Source organism: Furipterus horrens, unplaced genomic scaffold, assembly GCF_987537825.1.
Source record: "Furipterus horrens unplaced genomic scaffold, mFurHor1.1.pri manual_scaffold_4, whole genome shotgun sequence".
Taxonomy (NCBI): Eukaryota; Metazoa; Chordata; class Mammalia; order Chiroptera; family Furipteridae; genus Furipterus; species Furipterus horrens.
Window position 1 is genome coordinate 2577889 of NW_028327174.1, and position 13981 is coordinate 2591869.

The window sequence follows — 13981 nt, forward strand, 5'->3', positions numbered from 1 at the left end:
GTTCAGATAAAACTGGCGTCACGGGGCTCCCGGCACCACAGCAGGAGAGCCATCCAGAGGGACAGCCAGCGGTCACGGGGACCTCAGATGCTCCCACTCCTCCCTTCTTGCTCCAAATCATCATAGGAAAAAGCATTCACAAACCACAGGACCTTATCTGTCAGACAACATGGAGCCGTGGTTCACCCCCAGGATGGGAACCGGCCACGTGGCCTGACACCGAGGCCTTCCCCATACACGGCCATCCCGGCTCCCCGTTCACCCCACCTCCGGCCTTGCTCCCCCCAGGCCTCCTGAGCCCCCCTGCCGCCAGCCGGGCCTACGCGGAGCATGCTCACCGTTTTCCAGCCCTCCGTCCGCCTCACCCTCCCAAGCACAAGGGTCCTGAGAGCTGGCCTGTCTCCCATCCTTCGCACCCGGCACGGAGCTGTCACACAGCAGTGGCAGACGTGCGCTCCACTCCCAGCTCTAGCGCTTTCTTGCTCTGTGACCCTGGGCAGACTCCTGCACCTCCCTGGGCCGCAGCCTCCGAGGCACTAAGACGGGGTTAAAGATGCCTTGGCAGTTGCTGAGAAGAGGAACGAAGCTTAAAGAGTCCTGAGCACACAGTGCCTTCCAGTCAACAGCAGCTTGATTATGTTCAAGGGACAAAGAAGACCTGCTTGCTGTTACCCAGGAGAGGTAGGGGGAGTCACGGCTCCGTCGTGGGGTGCAGGGTCTCCCAAGCCCTGAAGCCCCCTTCGGCCTCTGAGAAATGCAAGCCGCAGAGAGTCGGGTGCCCATGGCGGCTCAGCAGGGCGAGCACTGGGTGCCCTGAGCTGGGGAAACACTTGGAAATGATTTCGCCTGGGAGTCTGGAGCCCTTGGACCTCATTCTCAGCAGGACAATAAAACGCTAAGTCCTAGGATGTCCCTGGAATGCAAGCAGCCACAAAGCTGGAACCTAAGCACAGCAAAGCCACCGGGGGCTGCATCTGGGTGGGCTCAGAGGCTCATCCTCCTTGGGGGTGAGGCACCTCCTCCACCAGGGGAGGTCCCTGCACAGCCCCATGAGAGGCCACTGCTGGGGACCACAGCCAGGCTGGACATGACAAGGTGGCAGTGTGGGAGTGATGCGGGCGGGGCGTCACATCTGTATCATTGCCCAACCCACGATGGCCTGCAGAGAAGGCCCCTTTCACCCACTGTCACACCCCCAAGCCAGGCACATGGCATCACACTGTCAAGCAGAAGCGGCATCCTTTCCCACCTACTCCCTGTCTCCCAGGACATAGGTCATCTCAGATTTTCACGATCAGGAGCAAACAGCTCTAATCGAGCATCTTTACTCTGTTCCCAATGTTGCCATCATTTCCTTAGGCCAGAGCCACTGAGAGGAGGAGCAGGGTCAGGGAGGAACCTTCGCGGTCCCTGATACACGCGGTGACTGAGGCGTCCCTGCTCCATAGCTCCCCCAGCCCTGCGACTGGAGCGGGGACGAGGGGCTTGTGTGGAGCCAGGACATGCAGCCGCCCGGGGCTGGGCTAACCGGCCAGAGCTGGCGGGCTCCCGGTCAGGGCCAAGGGACCGACCTGGGACACGCTGGGAGCTGCCGCTTACAGTCAGGGCGGCCTGTGTGGCGTCACGTTCCTCTGCAGGGCTTGGGGATGGGGGTTGGAGCCCCTGACCCCACTGAGCAGCTCACCACCCCGGCAGGTTCCCGGAGCCATCTGCCCTCAGCGCCCGGCTCTGTTCCTCCTCTGTCTCTACCCACCACTGTCCTCCACGCTGCACAGCTCAAGGGACCCGCCACGGGACTGTCACGTCAGTGGCTGTCGGTATGGAACCTGGACTTCAAACATAACTAGGAAAGAAGAAGCTGAATGCAGTTAAGTCGCTGAACACAAATGTCTCCCCCTCCCGACACCAGCGCCTGGCCCCAGCTGTCACTCAAAACCCCAGACCCTGTCCTGCCTGGGCTCCGACCCCTCTAGAGCAGCGGTTCCCAACCTTCCTGATGCCGCGACCCTGTAATACAGTTCCTTATGTTGGGGGACCCCCAACCACAAAATTATTGTCGTTGCTACTTCATAACTGTAATTTTTCTACTGTTATGAATCGTAATGTAAATATCTGATATGCAGGATGTATTTTCATTGTTACAGATTGAACATAATTAAAGCATAGTGATGAATCACAAAAATAATATGTAATTATATGTGTTTTCCTATGGTCTTACGCGACCCCTGTGAAAGGGTCATTTGACCCCCAAAGGGGCCGCGACCCACAGGTTGAGAACCGCTGCTCTAGACTGTCCGGCTCTGTCCAGCCCTGTCACCTCCAGACACTGCCCAGCTCAGCGGGGATGTCCCAGCCCGGACTCGCTCCGCCATCACCGTGGCTGTGGCGCTTCACCAGTGCTGAGAGCCCCTGTGGGACAGAGATTCTCACACTGACAAGAAGCCCCTGAGGCCAGGTCACTAGCTCCCCGCTTTGCAGATAAAGGAAACTCCAGCTCAGAGAGATCAGGTGACAGCCACACAGCCAGAGGGGCCGCGAGAGCAAAGCCAGGCTCCAGGCTTGATCCTGGCAGCTCTAAGCTGTCCCGTCTGCCTCCCCCTGAGCCAGACACTCCTCCAGGACAGGACTGCCTTTTTCTCCTGTGTCCCCAGCACTCCTGTGCGCAGAACAAACAGTGAGACCCCACACAGCACAGCCAGAGCCTTCAACCAGGGGCCTGATCCCAAGACCATCTTTGAAATGCAGAGGCTGCTTACAAAAGGGCCTCTACCAGGTCATCAGTCAGTCAGGGGCAGATGGAGTGACCCTGAGGGGCAGTCGCCGGCGGGAGCCCCAGCAAGATGAGGGCCGGTTAGAATTTCAGCAGGAGGGTGTGAGTCTGAGACTCCAGACCTGTCATTCTCTTGGTCCTAAAGATAGCGCCCCCCCCCCCCCCCCCCGCCGCCCATTAGAGGAAACGGAGCTTCAGGGACAGGAGGGGCCAGATGCAGAGAGGGGAATGTGCCGCAGTCCTCTGGTGTCACCGCTCAAGATGGCAGCCAAGGTACCATCCGCAGCAGGCCGGTCTTTAAAAGACAGGTGTGTCCCGTCCAAGAAAAGATCCGCTAGCAATTTGTGTTCCCAAACAAACGGAGCCGCCGCCCCCTTTCTTAGTCTGCACAGCTAGCCAGTGCGGGTCCCACCCCGGCACGCGTCTCCGAGAGGAACAGCAAGAGTGGCCTTCGCTGCTTTCTGGTCCCCCACCCTAATAAACAAGCTTGACTCAGGTGAGGACAAGCATCTGAGGTCAGCAGGGGGGCGCCGCGGGCCAGGGAAAGACTCAAACACAAAGCCCGGGCCGGGGCCCACGTTGTCCCTGGGGTTTGCTGTGTCTGAGCGGCTCTCGGCAACCCAGGCCCACGAGGACCCCTGCGGGGGACCCCATGCAGGCCGCCCCCACACCCGGCGAGTGCTCCCTGGCCGCGCCAACTGCCGGGCTGTACGTGGTCTGAAGAAAGAAGTGGGGCCTGGAATCTTCCCTCTCAGATCACGCCCCTCTCTTCTAAGAAGCCCCATTATTCTGTAATGAGACTGCGTGGGTTAGAGCCACACACTGAATGCCAAATAGAAACCCAAATGGAACTTCTGCAAAATCTTGTTAGCCGCGACCCCAACACGGCAGGAGAAGGCAACGCTGTGGGTGGGAACCGCGCAGCCCGGAGCCAGCTCCTCCGCTGAACCCTCCTCTGTCACAAGGGGGGGCAGACAGGCTGGGAAGACCAACGCAGCAACCCGGGAAAGGGCTACCGTCGGGGCCTGACCACAGAAAAAACCAGAACCCTCAAAGTAAAATACAGACATTAGCAATGGCATCCGTGAGGCGGGGACATTCTGTCTGTCGGCGTCACACTCGCCCCCCCAGGCCGGCACAACATCAGATGGCCGGCCCCCCACCTCGTCGGCCTCCTCAGGAAAGAGGCACCCCCCACCCGAGGTCAGCGAGGGTTCCCAGGCTCCCTGTGCTGTCCCAGCTCATCTGCACGTTCAAACGCCCCTCACAGCGCCCTCCGTGCGCCGGGCTCTGACTGTGGGGCAGGACCTTGTCCTCAAGGAGACGGGCGAGGGAGATGCAGGCAACTGTCACTGGGTTGAGGCTCTGAGGGTCTAGCATGAGGACAGACCCCTCTCCCCGCCTTCCAGGCTACCCGGTCACCCCAGGAAGAGGCAGGGCCTGGGCGAGTGCGCTCCCGCCCCTGTGAGCCAGCAGCTGCCAGAGGGCCAGCGGTCTGGAACAGAGAACCGACTGGAAGGGAAGGGACGGAGAAGCATCCTCCACACTGCTCCCTCTGGGCAGCTCCGGCCCGGGCGGTGACCTCCTGTGACCGAGGCCAGCGGGCCTGCAGACGGCCCCACGGCCCCACGAGGTCTCCGCAGCACCCCACCTGGCTTTTGGAAGCCAGGACACCAGGGTTTACTCCTCTCCTCAGGTTAGCTCATTCGTACCCACGCCAGTGCAGAGGTCACTTCCTCCAGGAAGTCCTCCCAAACAGCTCCCCCCCACACACATACACACATAAACACAGGCAGGTACATTTCTCCCCTTGTCTGGTCTCCGCAGCCCACACTTCCCAGCGCGCAGCACAAATAATCAACCATGTGAGCACTTGGCGCAGGAGGCAGGCTCTGTCTCCTGCACCCTGCCCCACATGCCCGCCCCCAGCAGGCACCCGTTAAATGTCCGGGAAGGAATAAATGCACGAATGGCCTCACGTATCCCTAGCAGCTCTATGAGATGGGGGCAGGGAGGGGTTAAGCAAGCTGCCCAAGGCCATGGAGCAAGCCCAGAGGTGGCGTGAATTAGAATCTGCATGCACACCCCCTATAAAACGTGGGAGGAAACGGTGGCTTCCCCTGAAGTGGGACTTAGAAAAATCAAGACTTTTCCATTGGAAAGATACATGACGTGGTCCAGTGCCCTTCTTGAGAATACGATGTGAGAGCCACGCTGCCCAGGTTTGAATCCTGGTGCTGCCGCCCAGCTGCTGTGTGCCTGCAGGCACACGGCCTGGCCTCTCTGTGCCTGGGTGGCTCACTGGCACAATGGGGTGACGGCAAGAGCAGTGAAGACCAGGACACAGAGAGGGCACGGGCATTGATAAAAGTGAGAAGCATGTAGGGAGCAAAGCTCCCCGTGTTTCACTTCAGCAGGGGACAGGGCCACCGGGAAGGCAGGGTCGGGACAAACACGGGATCGCCCAGGAGTGCGAGAACACTCTAAGAGCCTCCACCTGAAAACCGGTCCTGCCAACGCCCTGGCTCCTACCCAGCGCACGGGAACACTGTGCAGACGGAGCTCCCTGGCGGCTTCTCCCTCCTCTCCCTCCTCCACTTGCCCCGCAGGGCTCAGGCCCAGGACTCCCTCTCACGCTGCCTCCCCGGGTGGCCTCACCCAGCCTCTGTGGGCCCAGGCTCCCACATTTCTGACGGCAGCCTGACCTCGCCCCTGCCCAGGTCCTGCCTGGGCGTCCAACAGGATGCGACTAATTCCTCCCACCGTCGCAGCCCTCCCTGGCTCAGCAATCAGTGACGCCCCCCACCCGGCCCTCACACCCAACGGCAGGGCCAGCGCACGCTGCTCCTCCCCTACACCCTCTGCGCCTGTCCCTGGGCAAGTCCTGCCACTCTCCCTCCCAAACGCCCTAGATCCAGACCCCTGGCTGCCACCCTCCCAGGGCCCCTGGAGCCCCGAGCCCTGCGGGGACCTCTCTCTGGCTTATTCTGCCCCGGCTCCCGTCTCCCAAGAATCCGTTCACCACACGGCACTTCTGGAAACATAAGTCAGATAATGTCGCTCCCCTGCCCAAGATCCTCCAGTGGCGTCCCAGTGTGCTTAGGAAAAGCCCCGCCCGCACCCTGCTTTTGAAGGCCCTGCCTGACTGCTGGGCCCCGCCCGCCTTAACCACGGCTCAGCCCCCCCCCCCCCCCCAGCGGCACACGCCGATCTTCTGAATCCTGGCAGGTAAATCACGCCTTCCCAAATTCTCCTCGGGCACCCATCACAGAGCCTGGGGCCGCGGGAGCCAGAGGCTGGTTCTTCATCACTAACCAGGACTGCGTCCCTAGAGGGCCCAGCCCCCGTCTATGTGGAGTCCCCTCAGAGTGGCCTGGAGTTGGCAGTCCGGGTGACCGTACACATCATAAATCCTTCCCTAAGGGCAGAGGAGGCTCTGGGCGCCTTCGCCCTTAGGAAGGAGTAACCAGTGCCCTAGCCTGTGGGGTTCCCCGGAAGTGTCCCCACCCCCACCCCCGGCCACGTCAGTCAGCACAGCCCTCTGGCAGGGCCACTTGGAATTCAGTCCCAAGGAATTAAGCAGGAACAAGACCGAACAAGTCCCAGGGCCGATCTCCAGACACCGGCCCCGCCCTGCTGCGTCCGGGACCCAGGACGGCCAAGAGGCACCGGGAGAGGGGCGGCCCCCCACCACCTGGGCAGGCCCAGGCCTCTCCCTGCCCCTTCCTGCGGCCACAGCCAGCTGTCCCCCTGTGCCCCACCCAGATGGCAGCAAGGAGCACAGGCCTCAGGCCACACCTGAGGGAGTCACGGCCGGGCCGGACCCTGGGTTGGACGCCCCAGCCAGCAGCCCTTCTGCCGTCACAAGGCCACTGAGATCAAGCAAGACAGGGGTCGTCACTGCAGGGGTCAGTCACCTCCTGTCACGCCCCTCAAAGGCCCAGGCTGTGGCTCCTGCTTCTGGGACCTCCCCTGTGTGTGGAAACGCCTCTTCTTCCCAAGATGCCTCTCCCACACTCAGTCCTCACTCGTGGGGTAAAGTGTCGTCCAGCCAAGGGGTTAGCAGCATGGGGTCCCACGTCCTGGGCCCCTACTTCCTACCCACGTCGTCCCGGGGAAACTGCTTCCCTGCTCTGGGCCTTGGTTTCCGTGCCTGTGAAGTGGGGACAATAACAGCTCCTCCACCGCAGCGTTGGTGAGCGGGTTAAATGGGTGACCAAGGTTAAGACAGTCCAGTTATACTAATTCCCGAGGGGAGAGCATGTTTTCATCCCATACTCGGGCCAACAGAAGCAGAGAGGGTGGGAGTCGGGTGAGCCCTCTCGGGTCACTTTGAGAACTGGGACCAGTGTCTGAACCCCCTTCACATGCAGGGCCCTCCCGGGAACATGCGGGCAGCCGGGGCACCCAGCTCCCTGCTGACCCCCGCCCTAGTGAGGCGGCGCTGGGGTGCAAGGAGGCAGGCCGGCGGAACGGCAGGGCCGGCCTGCCCCCACGCCTGCTGCGGCTGGGTGACTCGGGACAGGACGCTTAGCCTCCAGGCCACACCCTCCCTTCCCTGAACACCCCCCCGCCCACTGCCAGGGTCTCTGATCCCAAGAAAATGGACATCATGGGTGCCCACCACCCCCGTTTTGTTCTGTGGCCACCTTTGAGATCATTACAAGGAACCCTACAGAGCCCATGCAAGCATTTACTAATGAACTTGTTATAATTCACTGTTTTGCCAAAGGAAACTCTTACTGTATAAAATGTACTGGCAGAATAATTGTACACCCTATTAGAACATTTTCCTAAAATTTCACCTACACAGCTGCACAGCACCCACTTCTCACTGACCCCACCCTGAAAGGAAGGGGGGCTGGGTCCGTCCCTTGGTACTGAGGTCCTCCCCAAGCTCGAGGCCGGGGTAGAACTCCCGTAAGCTTCCTGGAAGTCCCATGTTCTCTCTGGCTTCTGGGCCTTTGCCCATGCCATTCCCTCTGCATGGAACGCCCTCCTCCCAACTCTACCCACAAATCTAGCCAACTCCTTCTGCTCCTCACACCCCAGTTGGCATGCTGCTTCCTCCAGGAAGTCTTCCCTGACTCTCAGCCAGCTGGAGTTGGTTTGTAATTGCTTGCTTTTTCTGGATCTCCCCGGGGATGAGCCCCAGAGGCAGAGGGCCAGGTCTGTCTCCTTCCCTGCTATATCCCAAGACCTAGAATGCTGTCCAGCACAGAGCTGGTCCTCAGCAGGCATTAGCGACGGGATGCCCAAAAAGGCGGGCTGTGGCCACTTTGACCTTTACCAATATAGCGCTGGCATCTGACAGCTGCCAGTTCAGTGCCCCGGTTGGGCCCGTTTTCCTGGCTGGGGAAATTCAGTCTTAGAACTTCCAGAGCCATTTTGGGGAACAGGATACTGTCCCCTCCCAGGAAAGGGGGACAACACAAACAGCAGATGGCAGTAAGGCCCCCGCCGTGGCAGCTCTGCCCTCTGCTCTGTCCCCCAGTTCTCGGGGCAACCTAAGACCCTGGTTTCCTTTATCTCCATGTTAGCAGTGAGAAGGCCACCACACCATCCCGTGGGCTGCTTCTGAGTGGTGACAGGGGACTTGTTTTCAGCTCCACAAATGCTGTGGTGCCTGCTAGGACCTAAGAGGAGTGATCCATGCCCTCCCACCACCACCCCCAGCCAGTGCAGTAGGGGCGGCAAAACGCTGCCCCGAGTTGGGGGGCCTTGGGCAGCGCCCGGAGGGGGCAGGACTCAGAGTTGTGAAGAGGTCCTGGCACTGGCCCTCCAGCCCCCCAAGCCCCACAGCCTGCTGGCCCCCAGCCACCCCTTGGGAAGCTTCCCAGATCAGCGGCGCAGGCCACATGTTTGCAGGCCAAGCCCTCGCCCCTTTGTTCTCCCTCCCAGGGAACTGCTCTGTAATCAGCGGGAGCCAAAGGCCAGGAGAGTCTCCGAGAAAACACGCCCCCTCCTCTGCACTCCCTCTCACCCCTGCCCAGCTCTCCGCAAATCCCAACAGGACTGATGGCAGCCCAGCTCTGACCTTGGGCGTGACACTTCTGCTCTCCGGAGGGTGGGGTCAGGGTCACCTGCCCTTCCAGGGCTTCAGGGGAACTTCCAGCCCCTGAGCCCACAGCTCCAGAAAGGAACTAGGAGCCAGGCGGTCCCTGAAGCCCCTGTCCCCAAACCATTCCAAACCTTGTGAACCCCAAAGAGGGCCAAACCCCAAAGAAACAAAGGCCTCAGAGGAACCCAGGTGTTCTCATCCAACTGTGCGATTATGAGGCTTCTTTTACACACGTGCAGTTAGGACCTTCTCTATGAAGACCGTTGTCAACCCGCAGTCAGGGCTCCTGGGTGGCTCCAGTCTAACAGGACCAGGGTGTCCCCACCAAGCCAGACACCAGCAGGCTGCAGGGGAGCCTTCCCACACAGCAGGCAGAAAAGGACAGCGATGGAAGGTCTAGGGCGCCAGGCTCAGGAGAGGCCAACTCTGCCTTCTCTCTGGGCCTCAGTGTCTTCATCTGTTAAGACACAGTGGGTCTCTGGGGCCCCTTCCATTTCCAGCAGGGACTCTTGTGTGGCCCCCAATCCGAGCCACTCTCTGGGCTTTCACTCTGGCCAGTCACCTGAATACCCTTCCCCCGCTGCCCCCAGCCCAGCTTCTGCCCCAGCGCCAGCTCCTCTAGGAAGGCCTCCTAGGAGCCCCAGGGTGGGGGGGGGGGGCAGGACAGCTGTTGCTGTCAGCTCAGAGCCCTGCACCTCCCTGTGCCATCTCCCCCCACAAACTGTCCCCCAGGTCATGCTCAGGATGGACCTGGTGCCCAGGACAGCCAGGGCACCACAAAGTCTGCAGCAGTGAGTGAGCCCAGAAGCTTCTGCAGAGCCCCGGCCCTTGCCCCTCAGCCTCTCCTGGAATCCCCAGGCCAGCATAGCTGGGAAAAGTGACCTTGTGACCAAGAGCGAGGGTGGTCACCTGAGAGTTCAATTCAACTAACTCAAAGATAAGGAATCTGGGATTCCAAGGGTGATCAAGTGACCCTTTGACCAAGGGGGAAGGCGGTCACCAGAGAGTTAAAAGAAACTCAGCTAACCCAGAGACAAAGAGTCTGGAATTCGGAGGCTGGTGGGGGCAGCTTCTGGGCCCCGCTCAGGGAGAAACAAAGCCTCCAGCAGGGAGGGCTGGCTAAGGACTGATAAGCAGGAGGCACCAGCAGAGAGAGAGAGAGAGAGAGAGAGAGAGAGAGAGAGAGAGAGAGAGAGGTCAGAGGTCACAGCTCTGATAGGAAGGGCCTTGTGGCCATGCCCCAGGAGCTAACGAGGATGAAAGGAGAAAGAAGGGCGAGTCTGGGTGCTCCCCACCCGAGGGTGTCAGTCCTGGGGCGGGGACCCAGGGTGGAGGTTTGCTGGTAGAGCCTCCATCTCCTTTGCCTGGGGGTGGGTTTGGAAGTGGCCTGTCTGCAGCCCCAGCTGAGTGTGGAGCCCGGCAGCCCTGCTCGGGTCTGTGTCCTGGGCGGGAAGCAGGGGTTCCCCCACACTCAGCTGTCACCCGAACACCTCAGATTGCTCCCTTCCTTTCTCACTACTTCAGGTCCCCCTTGCCCAAGACAGGTTTTGTCTGCGGGACAAATCACTGTTCCCCACCGGCAAAGTGGCTGAAGTGGGCGCAGGGCACCACGATGGGCCAAGGGCACTCCTGGCGTAGAGCTGGGCACCTGGCTAGCGCCTCCTCTCCCCCACCCCGCACCTGGGCCCGGGCGGTGGCTGGGCACTGGGGTGCGTGCGAGGATGTGAGCTGGCCTTCAGGGGGACCCACCTTTAAAACAAGCCCTGCAAACCAGCGAGGTGATTAGAACCGGAGCAAGGAGTGGGGTGTGGGGGAGGGAATGTCGCCGCCGCGGGGCGCAGCGCACACGGCGCACCGGCTTCCAGGCGCCCGCAGCTCGCGAACTTCCCAGGAGCGCAGGGCTGGGAGGTCGGGGGCGGGAGGGACCCTCAGTGGGGCCCGCGGACCCAGGGCGCCCCTCTCTCCCTCCCGCCCCGCCCCGCCCCTCCGCACCCCTACCTGGCGCCGCCAGCAGCGAGAGGCCGGCCAGCAGGAGCAGCCGCAGCGGGGCCGCGGGCGAGGGCGCGGCGCGCTCCATGGGGCGGGCGGCGGGCGGACAAAGGCGGGGATCGCGGGGCGCAGCGCGGGGACGGCGCGGGGTCCACGCTCCGGCCGAGCCTCGGCAGCCAACGCTGGGCCCGGCGGCGCCGTTCAATTATCCCGCCCCGGAGGAGGGCGTGGGGGGGGCGCGGCGGAGGCGGGGCCGCGTGGCGCTGGGTCCCCCGCCCGCCCAGGTCGGCCCCTTGGACCTCTGGGGCCCTTCCTCCGGGCAGTCCGCCCCGAGGGGCGCACAGGCCCACAGCTGGGGGTAGGGGCGAGGACCCCAGACTCCCCTGGTGGGGCCAGGGAGGGGCACGCATTCTCGCTGGAGGCACCCCCACCCCCCATTCCTCACCCCTTTACTCCCCGCGCCGGGGAAACCTGATCCCCTCCCCACCCGCGGCCCGAGGGACGGGCTGGGTCTCAAAGGTTAGCTCCAAGCGACTCCACGGGAAGGGCGCAGGGGGCTTCCCCGAGGGTCGCAGGCGCCTTTGGGGGGCGGTGTTCACTGGGGGGCTCCCTGCGGGACGTGGCCCGCGAGCAAAGCCCCGCACACACCTTCCGCTCGGTCCCCGCCCTCAGCCTCCTGCGCCCACGGATGGCCCGGGGGTCTGCAGGTCGGTGGCTGACCCCCGGTGTCAGTGTCACACTGTACAGAGCAGGAGCAGGAGCAGGAGCAGAGCGGACTTTCTGAGCGTCTTAGACAATCCCATATGGAGTCACTTTCAGCCATGACAGTTATGTCAAGTGGGGCGTATCAAGACTGAGGTAACGGGGTGCAATGGGAACGCCCTTGGAAGGGGCCCCGAGTGCCCCACACCACAAGCTTGGGCACTCGGATGAGGACTCTATCTGGACACCAACATGAGGGGCCCGCCACCCTGAGGTGCTGTAAGAACTCAGGGCTCCGACCACCCAACACTTGAGCGTGGCTGTACCGCAGGGCACGCCGGGAGCCCTCCCGGACTTCCACCCCAGCGGTTACGGGCCACCACACTTGAGACCGCTGCCGGCCTCTCCACCGTGGATGCCCCCCGTGACCCGGACGTCACGCCGGACGCTTGCTCTGCCAGCCCTGCTCGCTTCTATCACGTGAGCTCCCCCTCCCTGTGTCCCTGCGTGTGATCTGCGTGTGACTCCACCGGCGTATTGAGGAGGCCTTTCCTAACAAGCCTGGCCTTGTGGGAAACACAGACACGTGTGGGCCTCCTTTCGGGGATGCTCCTTGCTCACGACAAGCGCCTTGGAGCACTACCCGGCTCTGAAAGCGAGAGTTCTAGAAGCCCTGCAGCGACAGGACGGCTCTCCCGGACACAGTGTAACAACAGACAGGAGAGAACACCTGCTGCGTGACTCCATCTCTGTGAGGGGGTGAGGGGGACAAGGACAACTTACAAGCCAGGGGAGTGCGACCTTTGGGGTGGGCGGGGAGGGTCAGGGACTGGCACAAGGAAGCTCTCGGGGGCACTGTTAGGATCTGCGTTGTCTGCGGAACTCTGGGTGTTGGTTAGCAGTGGCCCCACTGGAGCACATTTATCAGGCTGTTCACATAGGACACGTGCCCTTTTCTGACTGAGCGTTCGATTTAAAAATCAAAAACAAAAAGGCAAACAGCTCCTCTCCCCGCAGGATGCCTTGTAAATGTGAGTTTGCAGAAGGCTCTGGAAAGTTCATGATAGGGCCCCCTTGCTGGGAGTCTCCGAGGTGAAGGAGGCTTCCCGGGGGGGAGGGGGGGACAGGTAACACAACTGGCCCCCGAGAGGGGAGCAGAAGGGAGGGAAGGCTTTCCTGGGTGGAAGGCACAGCTCTGCAAGGCCAGGAGGCCCCAGAGTCCCTGGGCAGCGTGCGAAGGTTATCAGGTCCACGCTGACAGGGTGGAGCGGGGTGCACGCATGGGGCGAGGTCCCGCAGACTGTCCGGTATGGGGTGGGTGGGAGCTCTGAACTGGGGACAAATTGGCGACTCATTAGTGCCTCGGTATTAAGATGACTTTTAAACCATGGGAGATAGGGGCACCCTGGGAAGAGGCGAGGGTGCCCGAGAAGGCGTAGTGTGCGCCCAGGTGTTATTTCCTGAATACTCGCATGGCTCTAGGCTTTAGGGACCCGCTTTCTGCAGGTGACAAAACCAGGGCTCGGAGAGGTGAGGTCATGAGTCAGATTCTCATGACCAGTGAGTGGCTGCTCTGGGATTTGAATTCGGGACTTGGGATTCCCAATCCCAGGCTCCTTTGAGGGCGACTCTGTCCGGAGAGTTCTGTTCGTCACCGAACACTGTCACACGAACGGGCTCCGTCGTATTAGAAACAGACATTACCCAGCTGGTGAGTGAGCTGTGTGAAAGGGGCGCACACGGTCACTAACCGCCGTCCTTGTATCGGACGCGTAGGTCGGTGTCCTCTGGGCAACCACGAACCACGCCGCGTTGACAACTGTGTGCTCTGGCCACACCCCAGCACGGGCGCCCTTGCTGCCCAGAAACGGGCGCTTCACAGCCCCGAGGGAGGCATGAGCAACGGCTCCCGCTGCTCCCCGGCTTGGAGCGCCATCTTGGTTTGATCTGGGCCATTTCCACGGGCAAGAGAGACAGGCGCCTTGTTCCAAAGTGTGTCTTTAATCATGGCAGAGGCTGAACATTTTCCATGTGCGTTTGCATTTCTTTCTTTTTTGTGTGTGTGACTTCTTTCATAACCTGTAGTCACTTATTTTTGTACTAGCAGGCTTGTTTCTTACAGTGAAAACCGAGAAAAAATGCCATGTCCAACAATGGCCTGTTTATGGCACAGAGACTGGGTTTGCCTGGAGCAGGATTCACTGATTCGGTGGAACCGGTGCCATTGCTGAAAAGGCCGAGGAGGAGGCCTAACTAGAAACATGATCTTCAGGAACTGATAGTACGTAAAAAAGTAGAAAACAAAATTGCACGTGGACATTCAGGTCCACACAGCAATTGCTCTAAGAGCTGAACTCGGTGCAGCTGAAGATCGAAAGGAAGTAAATGAAGGTGGGTGTTGTGTTTGGTGAAAATTTTATTTTCTTTCTTCCTTTTTAAGGGAGGAATAAGAATATCAG

At 61.0% G+C, this 13981-nt stretch overlaps 1 protein-coding gene across 1 annotated transcript in view; it reads right to left on the reverse strand.

The window, feature by feature from the left end:
• The window catches only part of FBLN1 (fibulin 1), a 64619-nt gene extending 53704 nt beyond the window's left edge, over positions 1–10915 (reverse strand). The window contains exon 1 of the mRNA XM_090272264.1: positions 10830–10915. Within this exon, the coding sequence (XP_090128390.1) occupies positions 10830–10908 (79 nt within the window). The 5' untranslated portion in view covers positions 10909–10915. The remainder of the gene's footprint in view (positions 1–10829) is intronic.
• Between the last annotated feature and the right edge of the window lie 3066 nt (positions 10916–13981).